General features: G+C 42.4%; 1 protein-coding gene across 1 annotated transcript in view; it reads right to left on the bottom strand.

The window, feature by feature from the left end:
• Window positions 1-2,523: 2,523 nt before the first annotated feature.
• Window positions 2,524-19,127, bottom strand: part of LOC128711106 (protein bunched, class 2/F/G isoform) — a 41,350-nt gene continuing 24,746 nt past the window's right edge. Inside the window, exons 3-4 of the mRNA XM_053805970.1 lie at window positions 10,595-10,646; window positions 2,524-2,820 (exon numbers count right to left, since the gene is read on the bottom strand). Coding sequence (XP_053661945.1) covers window positions 2,524-2,820; window positions 10,595-10,646 — 349 coding nt within the window. The remainder of the gene's footprint in view (window positions 2,821-10,594; window positions 10,647-19,127) is intronic.

Genomic DNA, 19,127 nt, shown 5'->3' on the forward strand with positions numbered 1-19,127 from the left:
GAGAGTTTTTTTTCCTATTAAACTTAAACGCTAGGCGCGGTTGACAAGCGATGAAGGTAATCTACTATTTATGCTTTCATGACTTATTTTCGCTTTTCTTCAAATCCACTAGCCAGTTGGATGCTTGAACCACCCATACCGTTCACATCGTATCATCGGTTTGTGTGTGTTGTTGTTGCATTGTTCGATAAAAATATATAACACATGTGGCGAGATGAAGTTGTATGTTTGCTAAACTTTCATCCATTTCATATCTTTTGCGTGTTGGTATGACGTTCAAATTTGATGCTATGTGTGCTTGCATTTAATACGTGTGTCCTGACATTTTTGCTTAATGTTGTGTAACATCACGACTTCAGCGTAGCATTAATTTGTTGGGTTTTGACGAACAGTACCGACGACTGTCAGTTTGTGTTTGATTCTAAGTTCTGCTCGCGGTACGCAACGATGATAACAGTGGCCTAACCTTCTTACTTTCGTGTGATTCCGTGCTGGCGTCTGGTACTTGGTACCAATTAGACTACTGGCCACGGGATAAAAACACAAACAATACAAAAGCACATCACGCTCAATTGCTACAACTTGCTACTTGTCTGGCTGACGTCCACATACTTCTTGCTTGTCGATCTATTTACGATCCAGATTTTTTTTACATGTATACTATATACCTATCTCGGACGCCCATGGCATGAACGTGAATGGTACTCTCTGTCGTGCCTTCCAGCTCGATAAATCTCTTGCTTTTTCTGTTAAACATTCCCTATCATCATTATGTACAAACGAATCACATTTATTTGCCTTTAACTTTCTGTTTTCCTAATCCTTGTTGAATTTTCGGATCCTAGTAACTCACACAAAGACCTGCTTTTTCTTGTGATACACCTTCCCTATGGTTGATGGGTTTTACACTAAGATCAACGAAACAGTAGATCAAACAGGAAAACTATAGAAATGAAAATAATTTAACAAAGTATTGCTTCCGCCAGTACTACACAACTGTAGCCCGGGAGTATTCGTTCTGTCGTCCTACCATCTCGTTTGCTACATTACTTCCCGTAACATCACTCGTGCGGAACGGAGCGGGGGCAGCGATCGTTTTTTATTTTGTGTCTGGCGTAGTTGCCAGCGAAAAGTAAATAGCCAATAAACTTTAAACTGCATGTTTTTTTTTCAGTGACGACCAATATGACAACAAAAATATGCAACCTATGTAGATAACACTCCAAAGGCTAAACACAGTACATATCAAATACTTTGAAATAAAAGCAAATAGTTTTGGATAATGCTGAGTTACGTCCAGCATATGTTACGGCGTTCATTTATTACTCTCCGGTGCGTTTTATAACCTACTGCTTTGGGAGTCGGCTAAATGTATGGTGCGATTTGCTTTCCCACTAACAACAACACTTTGCCTTATTCACTTGTCACTAGTCACTTCCTATCATTAAATCACATTTTAACGTATCTCAGTTCCGTTTGTTGGCTTCTTTCCGCGTTCTGTAACGTTTCGCTAACCTTTGTCTTTCCATCCCTATACAAATCTGGTTGCATTTATTTCGTGCGCCAAGCTATACCGTATAAAATTTAGACAACTGCTTGTGTATGTATGCGTATGTGTGTTATTCTTCAACCGCTTCAACTAAATAGGCCTGTACTTTTACCGGTCGCCTCGCTGTTTTACTCGATGCCTTTTTTAGTCGAGGTGATACAATGGTTTAGCTTCATTAACCAATAAACATTACCTTACCCCCCTACTTCTACGAAGTGGTGCTACGCTTCATACGGGTTTGAGAATGCTTAGCTATTTGTTTTCAACTACCATTGGCAACATTATGTTAGATTCTTCTTTCAGGATTCCTTCACTAGTCGTGCTTCGTCTGCACAATTGAAGCAACCGCGACCGCTTGTTTGTATTGCTTCGAATTTCTGGTGTGTTTGGCGTCATTTGCGCTATCGTTCGCAGTCGAATAAGCTAAACGAAACGTTCCATTGTCCTCATTCAGCAGATCCTTAGACTTATCCGTGAGTCGTGGGTGCGTCTAATTGTTCAATCACCTTGCGGCTACATCCGAAACCCCCGAACAGGCAGGCAACGCGAATCGCCACTTTCGAGCAAATGTGCAAACAAGATCCGTGGGTCTCGGTGTGCAATAACGTTAATACTAACAGGGGCTTGGAATTGAAGTTGCTGTATTGAAAAGCATCAGCTCACGTTAAGGCTCCTCCTCCCGGAGACAACCAGTGTCGGAGTGGGAACACTTTTGTCCGCTCACCTAAACAATCACAGAGAGTCAGTTACCCGCTGGACTAGGAAGAAGCATCGCAAAACGCAGGATGTAAACCTATTACGTTCCAATAGTTTCGAGGTACGTAGAGTGGCGGCTCTTCAACCCGAAATATCTGCGGCTTCTCTACACGCATAGGATGCTCTCAGTGATGATGCTACTTGCTTCGGTTAGTAGTAGTAGTAATAATAGTCTTTATGTCAAGTGTACGTCTAACGGCTGGTATGGAACGCTAAGCTTAGGAAACAGAACCGTTGGCAGGGTTTGCCGAGGAGGTTGGTGCTTTGGTGGAACCGGCATTGGCGGTAGTGGTGGTCGTAACCTGCTGCTGCACTGTGGCTGCGACTGTTGGCGCTGCTGCCACGCTATTACCGCCGGTGGTCAGTTGCGCCAATGTTTCCTGTGATGCGTTCGCTTTGAGAATGCCGTTCTCGTACTCGAGCTGGTTAATGCGATCCATGAGCTCCGATATCCTCTCCTTTAGTACTTCCACTTCTTCGCGCACGGCAAACATGAGGTGCGATTTGACCAGATCCTAAAATAAGAAAAAAGTTATGTTAAAAAAAGTGGAAAAGTCATCGTCGTTATTACAAATGTCTAATAGTGAGCAATTACGACATTGTACTTAATAGATTAAAGAAGCTGAAATTTAAATTCCCACTAGATGTTCGTTATATTGAAATTATTTATTAAACTGTCGAAAATATAGTTGATAATTATTTGCGTGCTTATCGCACATATTGTATAATTACTTAATGTAATCGGAAGTAGTTGAGAATTTTACACGCCAGAGTAAAAATTCACATCTCAGCCTATCTAACGATCGTCATTGTGAATGTCAATAGCGTATAATGTTTAGCAATCGCTTGAATCATCAGCACTTCCGGTGTTTGTGGAATTGAACACGTTATAGGAACAATGTTCTCTATGTCCTTTTCTCCACTATCGAATAACAGAGAACGAGATCGCGACTGTAGTGAAGAAAAAATAAAGAAAGGCTTCTGATGGCGTCATCGTCACCATATTTTACGCACTCCACATAAAACCATTACTACTACAAACAGCGATCGTCATGCGATGCAGCAAAGACCAATCGAATGCGACGCAAAACCATGACAACATTGCGGAAAAACGAATCTCACTGTCACGGTACACGTACGTAGCCGAACGCGATCGAACGCGGACTCGATCACGGGTTGCCGCTTTGTCTTACGATGCTAATTGATACTAAACGGCGAGAGTAGAGTATTTTGCGTTCCGAACTGAACTGCATCCGATCAATGGCATCTATATTTAGAAACACTTCATGACGGAAGAGCAATCAATTGCCATTATATAGTGTGGCAGAGTTGGCGTTCCGCTGGAAGGACGTGAAAAATACGTGTGTAATGCAGGGAAATCCTTACATTTGCCACGCCAAATTGTATCAAAATCGTAAACCGGCATACATTTTTGAGCAATTCGCTTCGGAACCGGTTCAAAAAACCATACAGAAAAACATCGACAATAAGGAACAAACGATCTCAAAAACATGTCTTGTAACTCCCAGAAAAAAAACAGATGCACAGATAAGATAAACCACTCGTGTGTCTGTTCACTAGCGCTAGCAAGTTCACCGTTTTTGTACACAGTTGATTATACTCTCCCCGAAGCAGCAAAACAACCCCTTACACTTTTCATTCGCACCCTTGTACACCCCTTTTCCATTATTGCTGCAACGCGATAAGTAATCTCTACGTCATGATTGTAACAAAAACAGGTAGAATGAGGAAGACATTTTATCGCCAATTTTTCATTCCCGAACGTCCAACTTTTGTCATCCAAAAGATCACCTTTACCCGTCAATGGGCATTCAAAAATCGATGCTTGGAGGGTTGTTTGCTACCGACCAGCAGTCATTTCTATTTTCAATTATCAGTGAACATTTTTCGCTAAGCGGAAACCGAACGCTCAGTTGGTACCGTGTGTCAAAGCAGCTGCATTCGTCGTTCGCAATAGTTATCGGTTATTTCACAAAACAAATAACAAAAATATTTCACCCTGGACCAATCTCGATTGCCCACCGCCGGCCACGGTGCTACACACTGGGAGGGCGCAGAAAGCATGAACTATTTTCGAGCCGATTGATTGCGGGAACGAAAACACACAGATTAACATATTCTATTTATATCTTGGTGCTTCTGCTGTTGCCGTTTGCTCCATTCACGCCATCGTTCGAAACAAACTTTTGCCTTCCGTGGGGTGTGCATCGTTTTAAAACTAGCGAAATATACATTTGCGGAGCAGCGCGCTAGCGGGACGTGATTGGTTCTCCTGGCTCAATTAAAATCAATTCCAGCTAGTCGTCAACAACGGCAGCATCGCAATGGTATGTGCCACATGGGTGAAGACGCGAAACGATCGGCGGCAATGGAAGATTCCGTGGCCTCGATTGAGATATGTTCACCAACGCGTTCGGGTTGATCGTTGATTGATCAAGTGAACAGCAAAGGGAACGAAGTTTTTACACCAGGCACCACATTATGCAGGGTGTGTGTTTAGAGATGCGAGTAATAAGTCGAATCTATGTCAGAGAAGTTCTTTAATGTGCTCCAAGATTTAGGGACTATCACAAGGAGGCCGAACTGTGTCCCGATATGAATGAAATATCACCTGTGGCAAACTCACACGACCGAGGGATCACTCCTCGGTCGGTAAAAAGGTGGACACAACAGGTGCGAAACGGGTGAACCGATCTAGGAAATACATACTTCCATCGGGGGTTCTTTAAAATGTAATTTTTCTTAAATTGTGCCAAATTCTTTTCCATCTCTCTACCACGGGGAGAAGTTTTCTTGGCAGAAGAAATGTATTTTGAGACGCCCCACCGCTTTGGACTAAAGCGGTTGAAGAGTAGCAGAAATTGAGGTGTATGCTGACAAGGCAAAAAGCGTATTTTATAACCCTTCCACCAAACACCAATGACTCATCAACAGCACACACTATCCCGCATTCTTAACTACGCACTCCATATGCTACCACAACTTCCCCGTGGGGAGGGTGAAGGTTATCGGACTTAATTTCAGCGAAATAGTAATCGAACCCAACCATGCCACTGCAATTTAAATTTAATGAGCACCAAGAAACCGAACGGTAGCCTGTGGTGAGCGTAGAACAACGCACAGGTAAATCACACACAATCGCACCTTGCCTTCGATGGTGACTTAATGATACGCGTTCTGATTTGATACGCGACGCTGTTGCACGTGTTCGTTGCACATGTACCGCCATCTGGAGGATACAAGGAGTGTCCGATTCGGCCGACTTACTTTCACATTTTGCACCATCACGTAGTAGGTGTTGTCCTGGCCCTTTTGCTTAATCTCATACAGCCAGTTCTCCGCCAATGACGTCGATTGGTGCTGCTGTTCTTGCTGTTGCTGCAGCTGCTGCCTCAGAACCGTCGATAGGGCCGGATATGGATTGTTTATCGCCGGAAGGGTTTCCATTCTAAACTCCCGTTGTTCGAACACTTTAGTCGATAAAACGTGTCCGTTGACGTATGTCTATTACTTTAACGAAGTTTTCCTTGGTCAGTAACGGACTACGACGCACCTAGTAATTTACTGTAGTGTTTATGAACCCTTTAGCACTCAGGGTGTTGCTCTTGCCAAAAAAAAAATCACTTTATTCCTGGATCACGTGATTGCGTGAGGTGAGATTCGGCACCGGTATTCGATTTCGCACACCTCTACCTGTACCCAAGACGACGCAGATGCGAACACAGACACGACTAATACTTATTCGCACTGCAAGTTCATCGGCTGCGACTAACTCAAAAACTCAAGGACGATCGCTTTTTGATAATGGCACAATTCACGGGTTTTCGGTAGCGTTATCGCTCGTGTACCAGGCTGATTCGATCTTTGCACCTCCGGCTGTTGTTATCTTGCGAACTGTGCTTGTTTGCGGTCTCACCACGAACCGGTTTTATTGTCTCCCGGCACTGCTTGAGGCTCTAGAACGGCCCAACACCGAAATGAATAATGCTGCTGCTACGATCCGGACAGACTTTCGAACGGCGACTGACTGTCTGGCGGTGGGATGCGAGCAGTTTTATGGTGAACTACACAGAGCTCCACGTCAGGAGCGGTGCAGCTTGCTTGCACAAACAATCATCATCTCCCACGGACCTACTGTGACACAAACAACCTTCCCTCTAATGGGGGCTGTTTAGCTGTTCTACTGATTTCTTATCTCTCTCTCTCTCTCTCTCTCTCTCTCTCTCTCTCTGTCTCTCCCGTTATATAGGCGACGTTTCCCTTTTGGGTGAGCTCATGTGGAGAGCTAGTGCGTGAGTGAGCCGCACACATTGGGATGTCTCGCTCAAAAGGTGATTTTTTCGCTCAGCACATAGTCCGTAGCTCTCATGGGTTCAAATTGCTCGAAAGCGAAAGGCCTGGCTGGTCTCGGTAGGAAAATGTGAGAATGGTCGTGGAAAATTGGGGAGCAAATGCATCCGCGCTCCGACAATATGGTGAAGCCGCATTTATCGGAATGCTCGGTGCATCATTACAGCTTATCCACCACTCTCACTTTTCTCTTTTGTGTGCTCTTACCATTGCAGTTCCGCTCGTGCAAACGGCAAACGAACGTTCTACACCCTTTGACTGTAAGCTGATATACCTTTTAATCGTACACCGCACAAACACGAGCCCATGGCGTGATAGCGATGTGATGTTCCCACCTTGCCTTGCGTCCGGTGGAACGTCCTACCAGTCCTTTGCCAAAGGCGAATGGGAATGGCAAATGCGAAAGAGAATAGATCCCTATCAACATTCAACACGAATATGGTGGAATCAGATTCTAAATATGTGCATAGAAGAGAGTGGCAGAGCTTTTGTTGGAAGTTGTAAATCTTTCCTTTCCTTACCAATGTTCCATCTGTAAGACATTTCTCTTGTCACACCGATGAATTAGAAGCAATGCGAAGGTCATTACGCGTAGTATCACATGTTGGGCGTATACGTCCCAAACACTCATCCATGAGCAAAAGTATAAAGGTTGTACTTGTACTGTAACAGTACTTCTGATATTTCGTTTTATCCAAAATAAGAGCCCACTATACATGATAGTGGAAAAGCCCGCGAAGGTATGGACATTCGTATGTGACTGTTACATGTTTTCATCCCTTTACTAATTAAGACCAATTGAATGTGGTATTTTATGAGGAATTACCTTCAAAGATGAATGTTTTACTATTCTCGTCCACAAAACAGAAAGTTCTACCTCGAATGTGAGACACAGAGTAATTATTTCTAGTCTTCGCTGTTAGAATTGTTGTCATTTCGAAGGGGTATAAACAACACATAGGCTGTTTTCAATAGATTGAAAAAAAACAGCGATGTGATTACCAACTCTCAAAGCTTCTTGTTGTACAATGCAAAAAGAAACGTTCAAACGACAAACATCGCTAGGCAGCTGCTGATAAGACTTGTAATGAGGTGCTGGGGCTTGGCCTTTTCGCTTGTAATAACTGGTTTCGGCCAGTTGACATCAAGTTTGCTCGGTGTTGAAGTTTCTCGTGCCGTGTACAATCACGAGCTACAATCTGCCCTCCACCAGACTGTCTCGGCTAAGACGACCCTATCGATGGTGAGATATCAGCAATGAAAGAAACGTTGTTTTGATGAGTCCCACGCCGAGTGAAGCGGTTCGGACGGCAGTAACAAATCCCCCACGGTAATATATATGAGGAAGGTGCAACAAAGACCATTTTATGCATTGATTAGATCTTGTGTTTTGGAATTATGTTTCGATCAGATGCGTCACGGTTCCTGTAACCGTACGATAAGAAATTACTGTCACCGATATTACGAACAATAGTAATAGAGTGCTTCAAAAGCTACCACAAAGACGCAGGTGACAGAAGTATAATAGCAAAGTTGGAAAAATTTGACCAAAACAAACCCAAAAAAACAGGATTTTTAGGTTGCGGAGCTCAGCTCAGCTCCCAGCCCAGCTGCATGGTTGTGAATGAAGTTTAATTTTAGTTTAACCTGCTTTTTTAAGTTCAGGCTGTCGCTCCTATATACGGTGTGGATCGTAAAATCGATAGGTCCATGTAAATCCTTGGCCGTTGAAAATAAATGCTCGTTAAAAAATCATGGATAGCATTCGTTCAAAGAACATAAAAATGTGAAAGACAACGCATCGTGGTGGTACAGCGCCCCTATCCTTAATTGGATTGACCTATTTGAGGTGGTAGGATTTTTCTGCTTTATGTTGGCAAAAAAAAATGAGACAGCGCACCAGTAACAATTCGTACACATGCACATACATCCTCCCAAATCTCGGTCCCGCTGGGTAAATGGAGAAAGTGCATCTGATGTGTTCGTTCTCATACTGCAACATTATGTGCATATGTGGAGTCTACAACTCGGTGCCTGTCGAGCAGCCAAACACCGCACAAGGTTGAGTGTGTTTGGCTCTAAAGAGTGTTTCCTCCGGTTGATAGACCAGTAAAAAACGTGGTCGTCAACAAGAATGACTAGCTGCGGGTCCAAACTTTTACACTATACATGCTCGTTTCAAGATAGTACGCGGATAGATAAGCTAAAAATATCAATAGGCTTTAGCGATAATTAAGACTGAAATTTGGCATGTTCTGTTCCTGTTTTTATTCGATATCAAAGTTCGGTGGGTTCAGCATTCGATTAGATTTTTTGTTTGCAACCTTGAGACTAGACTGTAGAAAAGTAAATATTCGTTCGCTTTGGCTTAACCACCAACTAGGTCATGCTCGCTATATAATGGCTTACTAGGTTTCATTTTTGCCGCGTAGCCTGATAGTCAGTCCTTGCCAAAAGGGGCAGACCGGTCCATTTTATTAGACTAAAGACCCGACCACGGCACCACACTGGCCTTGAAAAATTTATTTTGTCTGCAAAGCATTTCGAATTGGAAATATATGATAGTTTAATATTTTTTTGCGATAAATATAATTATTGTTTGTATGTTATAAAAATTGCATTACTAACATGCAATTATTCAACATATGTCAGAATAAGTTCAGTTAAGGCATCATTAAACAAGTGTGCAATAGCGCATTGTAAAGCAAAATGATTACTTTACAACTCATCAATGTAAACAGGAGGCTAGATCGTGTAAATAAAAAAATCTCTTCATTGCCACCATCAAGCATAGTTTGTTTACTGCCCTAGAACAATCACTGTCTTGGGAAAAATCCTCCCGACTTGAAAGAGTACATTTGAAAATGGTGTCAAACATAGGATTGAAAAAAAAAAAATAAACAAAAATTCTGTTATCACTTTGACGATCAAGTACACGTCAATGCAACTGGAGGAACCAGAAGCTGTTGAGATTTGTACACTATATGAGACCATACTATAGGAGATGCACACCGACGAAATATAAGGCACATCTACACGTTTATGACTTCATGAATATCAAAATCAATGATTATTATCATCATAATGTTTAATAAAAACGAAAATAATTTTAACAGATAATCAAAGCTGTTGATGAAGGTACTCGTAAAGCTTTGTGCAATTGAAAACAGAAACAGAAAACTTGTACATTAGTGAATATTTTAGCAGGCCAAATCTACATAACCGGTTCCACCATCGGCAAGCAATGTAGAGCCATCTTTAATAGGTAACCATCGCGCGTTGTTTACGCTGCCTTTCGATGCTCCAGAGTAAGATTGGGGATGGAAAACAAGCAAACAGGGAAAGAAAAAGCAGTTCAAGTAAACATTTCGTCGGATCCTTCAACCAACAAGAAACGGTGATAAGCCCTTGGTACGCACGAATACATGTGCACGGTCTCGAAACCATGATGGACGAACTGTTTACCGTAACGTACAGTAGACTCGTTTCTTCGCCACGTGACATCATGGGACTGAGACGAGTGATTTCAAACTTCAAAGTTCTGGTAAATTAATCACAAATTTTAGCTCAGTTTTTTTGTGTGTGGATAATTTTAGGATATTTTAGTTGTCGGTGGACTAAGCAATTGTGTAGAAGTTTCAAAACATTTCATAAGCTAAATAATGATTCATGACAGTATTCATAAACGTGTAACTTGACATTAGTCATTCTTTCTTAACGGTAGATGCAAGCTTTTTCCCTTTTCGAAATTATTACGTGTTCTTTTATAAATATACCGTAACAGTAAAATAAGATATGATTCTCTTCATATCTTATCAGCAAGCAACTGTCGCGTTACTTGCATGCGTTTAAAATAGAATGACATGTTTTCTTTTACGTTCACCTAGAACATAAATTGAAAGCGCTTTTTAAACTTACCATTGCTTGCTCGATTTTGTTATCGATGGCGACCGCACTTGTTCCCGAAGCACTGAAATAAATGAAACAAAGATAAGTTAGTTGGTGATTTGTGCTGTGCTGTAAATAAGTCACATCAATTGAACTGTTCGAAGATATAAACGAAAAAAAAACGAACCCAAAAATAAACTGTTGGTAACAAATACTTAATTGTGTGCAGATTAGAAAACATACGAAACCCATATCAGTACGAAAAACGTTGTCTAGGTCATAAAATACCTGGTTGATGTTCGTCATTATTACGCTTGTATCATTTACGAAGCGAATTTTGATGTAGATTATATCTTACACCACACTTCACGTGTTTCAACATTGCTTTCTTTTCGTTCATTTCAAATGCTTAGAAACGTTGATGAGAAGATAATTAAGATAATAGAGATATTGAGAAGCCTAATCTATCTTTTTGTTGGTTTTAGAAACACCCCAATCAAATCCCAAACCAATACACTACTGGTCGAAGGAGTCATCAAATGAGATTTAAATAAAATTGAGGATGACGTAACGTTTCAAACAACGCCGTTTCGATTATTGACCCAGGAGCTTACAAAAAAAAAGTATTTACACTGACACCAGGTGATGTGTTTGAACAACTCTTTTGCTCGTTCACGAATTATTCACCATATGATCACATCACGATCGCTAATATTTTTCTCCCTCTTCGTATTTTCACGCCTACGGAAAACACTTGCAAACTTCTGCCACATGTGAGTCTACCCTCCGTTACATGTGGCGTAAAGCAAGCGCCGGTATTATGTTTCGTCACACTGTGCGCACCGCTACGTCATTGACGGTACTAAAGCAGTGAAACGGAAGGTTTTCGATGGATTCAATGACGGTTGTGCACAGAGAATGATATTTTTGCTGCTGGTCAACTACTTACATCTGGACAGATTGATTTTGGTGTTCGCAAATCATCATAAACACTTGTTTATGTGTGTGCACATGGTTGTAATAGTTGACTTTTCTGATCATTTTCAAGCGGGTCTGCTTAACAGAACAGCCTGTTACGGGTAAGTTTCAATTGAACCCGTGTACAGATTTTGTCTCGTGAAGACTCCATGGAACACCACGCAGAACCAGCAGCGATCTATTTAGTAATGTCATCACGAGGCCAAATAAAAAAAAACCCGTTTTGCAATCACCGGATCGGATTTAAAATTTAAATATCGCAGCAAACGCAGTCGCATCGGTGAATACCACTAGCCCTGATCAGGTATCGATTTTGATCGTGTAAAGGCAATCTTGCACATGCCAAACCAATAAAATGGAGTACGAGTATAAACAGCGCAATGAGGAACGCACGACCAGCGCCTAAAGTAATCACACAATTGACCGGGGTGAGCGATTGCTTTGCACCACCACTTTTGCAGCCCCATTTGGGTTGGTGCGGAGAGGTTTTTTTTTTTTTAAATTCACCGCGTGCGAAACGATGCTTTTGTTTTATCGCGATCGTGAAACAAACGCTACTGTTTTCTGCATGGGCACTCAGTAACGATGGCAAACCATCTGTGCGCGTATTGAGTGTTTTGTATCTCTACCATGTTTTCGGTGTTGCTTTTTTTTTCATCGTTCAGTTCGAATTGGTTTGTTATGTTTTCATTTTATTAATTCTCCACTTCTCTCGATCCACGATTCGATGCTTTTCGCGCCCCTGTTTGCTTGATTTACGTGTCTCACACTTGTGAGTGGAAATTAAATAACTCTTTGCGTATTTGTTCGACTTAATTCACGCTCCACACTAAATGCGCGTACGAAGCGAACGAAAAAAAAAATGTATTGGTGGGAAAACTGCGTTTCGACTGTGAAGCTTGTAAACATTACATTAGGAGTTTATCGACAGCGTTTTGGCTGGTAACGTTTAGTTTTGGACAACCTTGTGTACTTAAGCAATACAAGATCAAGCATTGCTAGATAGTTCCTGATAAGAGATAGTTTAGTAATGGTTTTGCTAGTTACTTTGGACGTTTTCTTTTAATTCTTTCATTGTTAAGAACAACAAATGTCAAACGAAAATTACCCTGAAAGTTATTTGCAAGCAAATGCAATACGTAACATTATAAATAACAGAACTTAAAAAGCTATTCTCCAAGAAAACACTTATCTCAAAATAACCTCCCTTACTTATCTGGCGATAGATAGGGAGTGGCGTGTCTGACTTATTGAATCGCGCAAGCGAATAAGATAAACGGTGAGATTGATAGTGAAACACAAAACACTTTACGGTATGCCAAGAACTGGATTTGGAATCGCGTGCATAATTTAGTGAGACTGTTTACGCACATACGGATTTTTTCCTTCGCTTCGTAAGAAGCTTTTAATGACAATTGATGCAGTTTGGTAACTTTTTCAAAAATTTCAAAGGTGAACATTTTTGTGCTTGATTCGATTATACATTCATAGCCGATAGATTTTGTTCTTGAATCGTAAATTTATATCTTGAATTCATCAATTTATGGCTATAGCTCAACACATTATATATCAAAATTAGATACCACTTTCTAGTAAAATTAAAAAATATAAACATTTGTGCCATTGTTTTGTAACAATATATTATGTCAATAAAAGCAGAAATGGCGTTAACTTTCGCTTGAAAATCACACATTATCTACTAGCTACTACTTTTACAAACTAAACTAATACAATTGATTGTAGTGATTGATCCATTAAAAGCCAATTAAGGTAGAAACTAGTCAATATGTTCACATAAAGTTACACATTTTTTACAACAATTGCAATCATAAGCAACAATTGTCCTTATTTCACACAATATAGAGTTCACCTTCTTTTAATTTAGCGGCAAAAAAAAAATCTTTTACAAGCGATTACAGTATGCGGTCTTTGGGTCTTTGACGATTTTGGTGAAATGTAATAGCAATGACTGAAATAAAATTATCCTGACACATATTTTACCATAGGCATCATCATTATCCATTTGCTATACTTTAAATCTATAAACCCAAAGATTGGCAAAACTATCGATGTTGCAATGTCAGTTAAATCATACGCCAAATCTTCCATAAATTGCAAATTCCTCCACAAAATGGGCGCATCAATTTGCTCTTGCTAGTATGAAAACGAAAAGGAAATCGATTAGTGTGTCACATTTTGTATGCCCCCCCTTCAAATGCCAGCCATGCAAAAATGAGACTCATTTTGATCGCTATTGCAAAAGGGCCATAACTGTGCAAGCCTTAAACATTGGCCCCACTCGTCGGCCACACGGTCGTCTCGGGAGCTGAAAGGCATCAATCAATATTTCCACCCTTCCAACCAAGAGCTTGATGCATGATTATTAGTTTTTCAGCCACCTTTGCCAGCGGTGCGAGATGTGGCCGTGGTGGTGCCCGGCCACAAGTCGTGTTTCCTTCCACCGTAACAACAATCGTCGAATGCGCGCGGCCCGCGACAAGACGTGCGAGTGTGAGCCGACGGACAAGCGGGCAGATATTGCGCAAACACGTCTTTCTTGCTTCGGGGGGTAACGCGGGGTGGTTTTGGGTTTTCCTACCGTTGCGTTACGATGCTGGTGCAGCAGCGCGTGTTGCACCAGTGCAGAGCGCAAAAATTCCCATTCTAAAACTTCACTTCCAACACACTGTACGACGACCGAAGCCACCGTTAAAGGGACTTCCAGAGTTTTCGAAAGTGTGCGATTATTGTTTTCGGAGGCCATTTTATTCCATTCCCCATGGCATGGCGATGGAGTCGCATTGGCGAAGTTTGCCTTTGTCGTTGCGTACAGCAGTTTTCACTTTTCTCCCAACGATTCACTCTCACTGTCATCGGAGCAATGTGGGACGAAAGAAACAAACATAGTAAAAGGAAAACCCCTGCTCTCCCTCGATCATTTATTTGTTCCACCATGGTTACGGGCAGCAACTGACGACGAGCGAGTGCAAGAATCGTTGGTTCTTCGAAATATAGCACAGGGTATAGGTCATTCTGCTCGGTCGTCAAATGCAATATTAACGCAGTGCGGGCGGTTCAGATTTCACATACAACCGGACAAGCATAGACTAGTGAACGAAGCTAAGGCTGGAGCACTTACTTTGGATAAAAATGATCGATGTACTTGATAACGACCTCCCGCAGGATGTCCTTTTTGCCGGACACGGAATACTGGTGCATAGCCATGATATCGCTTTTCATTTTCGATGCTTTTGTACGTCAATGCAAGATGAAATATAATGCTCGTCGCAGGGGATTTTTTTAAGGCGCCGGCAACCAAAAAGCGCACTGAAGACTTCGCGAGGTTTATGAACTAAACGGAGTAACGGAATGCGAATGAATCGTTGAGTACAAACAGCCAAGCAAACCGTAATCAGCTTGATTTTGTACGAAGAAACCGCTACTGGGATGAGCAATAGACCCAACGAAGCAATAATGACGTATCAAAAATCTCAGCTATGGCCAGATAAATCTTCACCAGCTAATGAGACGATTTTTCTGCAGCTTGGCACCACCAAAAAAAAAAAAAACAACCACACTATCAACACGGACGCTCTCTCGGATGCCGGAACAGGAGCGTAAAATAATATAAAACCAGTCGCACACCTCGCTGCGGCCACTATGCTTTGCTTCTGTTTACCCTTTTCGCTTTAGGCGCCTTGTTTGTCAAAGAATCAAAACCATTCGCATCGTATGATTCTCGTGGGTTTGTCAAAATATCACTACACGCCCTTTCGTGACAATCACATTTTTTTTTCTTCTAATCGCTTGTCTCACGACACATTCGACACCGTCGTGTAGGCCTGCGCGAATTGGTATGTCTCTGCCACTGGCCGTGTCTATCCTTGGCGGAAGGATTATTTTGCACTTTTCCTTTAACGAACTTTTCAATAACCACGCGGTGCTCGGGCAGATTATCAACATGCATTTCACATTTCACACGCTATGCTGCAACTGCAACTGCTACTGCAGGGTTTGCTACCGATACACATATATAAATATATATTTATATATCTACATATATATTCATGCACAACAGAGCTAGCGTGTACACGGGGCTAAATAAACGCACACCACGACGTTGCACAGCAGCACCACCAGCAGCAGCAGCTTCACAACCCAGCACAATCAATAATACAGACGAAACCAAAATGGCCGATTGCCTCCCTGTGCGGTCGAAGGTTTGATGAGCAGTGGTAGTTAGCTGCTTGTTTTCCTCGTGTAAAAAACAGAAAAACGGGACAAATTTGACGAAAGTGAGCTACGAATTTCGAGCACGGTGATGGTTACTGTGGTGTTTTTCCTTTCCAGACGGTTTCCAACACGCCTGCATGTACTAACACACGACGCAGAACTTCCAATAACGATTGCACTTGTTTTGTTTGGTCACACGCGTTCCAGTTGGGGGTAAGGTTGTAAAGGTTTGTCTCACTATTGCAGGCCCAAAAACGGCCCAAGTGAACAGAACAGGGCTCTCTAAACACACTAAGGGGCCGTGTTTTCCTGGTCGTTGTCCTGGGTATGGTACACAATTTGCCGACTTGAAAGTGCAGCGTGCTGATAAGCGCACGGCACAGCGAACTAACGAGCCCGTAAAGGGCTTGTCGTTTGCTTCACCTTCGATTGGGTTATGAACAATTACAGCATAACACTGCCACAATAGCCGATGCTTGATCGATGCACCGAGAGACAAAATTACAGCGACCTTTCCGATCGGGAACAAATAAAAGTCCGTAATGCGAGCTGGCCCTTCTCAGTCGGTTCGGCGTATTGCTTGGTTCCTTTGGTGTGGCTTACAAAAGACAGAACGCCGTTAAGCCGCACACCCAAAAAGCTTCACTGTCGAAGGCGATGCGAATTGATGCAGCACAGCACAAGCACGACACACCGAACGACCGACGCGACGGTTTGTACGGATGAGAGTGTAGATCACATTTTTGAAACTCAGCACAATTTGTTGGACTAGTTCCTTCTTTTTTTTGTCGTTGCCTCGATGCTACCGCCGTATCTCGGGTGATCTTCCGAGGTGAAACAGCTGGCGAAGGTGGTGGCGAGATTCGCTCCCAAGAACGGAATCGATGGCTGTTTGCTTTGGAGGTTGAGCGTTGATTATTTTGGGGCGTAGTATCGGCACGTCTGGTGGATATTATATCTACAAAACTTCTGCTTATTTTGGGCAGCCACACGGACGCACTTTCATGAGAACGACGCAGACCCAACGTTGCCGAGACATGGCACACGGCGCGACGGTAATGGTAACGCGAACTGGTTTTTAACACTACGCAGTAGGAGCTGCCCAACGCCTCGACGACATGGTGTGTTTTCAAAAGTCCGCACTTTACTACGAGAATGTACGCCACACGATGCAGTTATTTCGAGCCAAACATCGCCCCAACACACGCATACACACGACCCCAGTGCTCTCGCGGAGCATTACGGGCGGGCACAGCACACCACATGCACGAGGGCCGCAGTGGCACAACGGCAAATGGGTAGGGGAGGCTGTTACAGTCGACAGTATTTCTCAGTTTCAAACTGCTTTGCCCTCTCATTCGCCGGGAGAGCATTTTCCAACTTTTCTGCATTTCTTCAGATCTGCTAAAAATCTCTCACGAGTACACACATATACACACACACACACACACAGCGCACATACACAGCCGTGTGTTTTGTATTACGAAAAGGTCTTACGAATGCGAATAGGTTACATTTTCCGACCATTTTCTCCGTCATTTGGCGAGCGACAGGGATGCAGAGAGAAGCCCACCGTTCCAATGCTTCGAGAAACCCTGAGATTCGAGAGTGCGTCAAAAGTGTGTGAATTGTAGTTTTTTTATGGTAATGTTGGGGGAGGAAATGGGGGGGAGTGCAAAACACGATCTCTTCTTATAGCTGGTGTTCTACGCGAGCAAGCCAACATAAGAGCGATAACGGTAGTTGAGTTTTGGGAGAAACAATGTTCGAAGAGCATAATGCAGGCCCCATAATCCCAAAAAAGGGACTTTGGTAGTCAGAAATGCGTTCCTTTGAGTTGGCAATATTGAGATAGGTTCAAATCGTCCAAAACAGCAGTTTTAGTGTGACGGGCAAATGTTAAATAAATGAAGGTACACACAAGACCAGTAACTTCCATTTTCTGTAACCTCCCATCTTGCACTCTAAAATGGAGTCCAAAAATTTGGAATTGTTGTTCGCTTCAATTCTTTGCAAATGCAAAACTCAACTTCCTGCAAACGGATGCAGCTGTATGCTCCCCAGTGTTTGTGCACGCTTTATGCGCCGTGTATCATACGATGTAAAAGTAAAAGTTACTCGTACGAACTAGCAGCCATTTAATAGACTACAGCACAATTTAAAGACCTCTCCTTCGTACTCGCCATCCGCACGAATCGTGAGTATCACTGGGATTTTAATTCTCTCCAAGAAAAAGGATTTGATCAGAATCAATGCTCGCAGAGAAAGAGCATTTATCGTCTGGTAGTGTGCGTTATGACGTTTGCGGTACATCAAAACACGAGCAGAGCTGCCCAAAAACATAAACAAACATAACTTCCTCCCATGGTATCTGTAATGATGAAGGCCTCCGTACGTATGTTGGAGAACAGCAAAGCATAATCACACCGTTTGCAAGTTGTACTGGTTTTCGTGTCTGCCTTATCTTTGCCCATATTGCAACACACTTGCAAACATTCAGCGTTTTCGGTGCTAGCGCAGCATAACGCAACATATGTGCTCAGCATTAGATAGGTGTGTGTCTCGGGGGAGCCTTTCTCCGTTGTGGGGAATTCGAAGCTAAAATATGAGCCATTGGGATGTAAATTTGGGCATGCGGGAAGCATTTCGAGTAAGAATCTCTTTTCCCGAGCATTTTGTAAATAATACGAATATTTTCGTTTTGCAAATGTTCAATCAACACTTGTAAAACGCCTTATAATATAATAATTTGCCTCTTATTTTCTTGCATAACACATGGCAAGGTCTTTCTACGGCATCAAATTATTATGACAAAGTGACAAATGAGCAACTGCAAGGGCATTACATTTCCGGAATGTAAGTAATTGGAAACGGACGAAAGAATGTTCTGCTGAAGAAAATACAACAAAAAAAACTATCCCTACCAACCAGGCATCGCATTTTATTTTAGTTCTCAAGGACGGACGAACTCGATCGCATTCAAGATCATCTGAACTTGCTGAGAAAACTATTCGCCGGCTCGAGTATGCGTAACCTGCTGACGAGGCAAGCTACGGTGTATCTATAAGCTTCGGAACAAGGATAAAGTGTGAGCAGATAAGTAAAAAGGAATAGAGCGAAAGAGAACGACCATCGCAAATGTACGAGACAATACCAATACCGCCATCTTAAGCCGGTTTCATACTACGCACTGCAGCCATGAGCACCGTAAAGATGGCATTAGCTCATTTTATAAAGGCCAACCATGGGAACTAAGAAGTAAAAGTTTGAACCCTTCAACAACGCAGGCAAGCGGACACGCACGGCACAAAATACACACACTAGCGGATTTTTATCCACCGTACCGGCTTCA

The sequence above is a fragment of the Anopheles marshallii genome, chromosome 3 (genome assembly GCF_943734725.1).
Source record: "Anopheles marshallii chromosome 3, idAnoMarsDA_429_01, whole genome shotgun sequence".
In the NCBI taxonomy this organism is placed as follows: domain Eukaryota; kingdom Metazoa; phylum Arthropoda; class Insecta; order Diptera; family Culicidae; genus Anopheles; species Anopheles marshallii.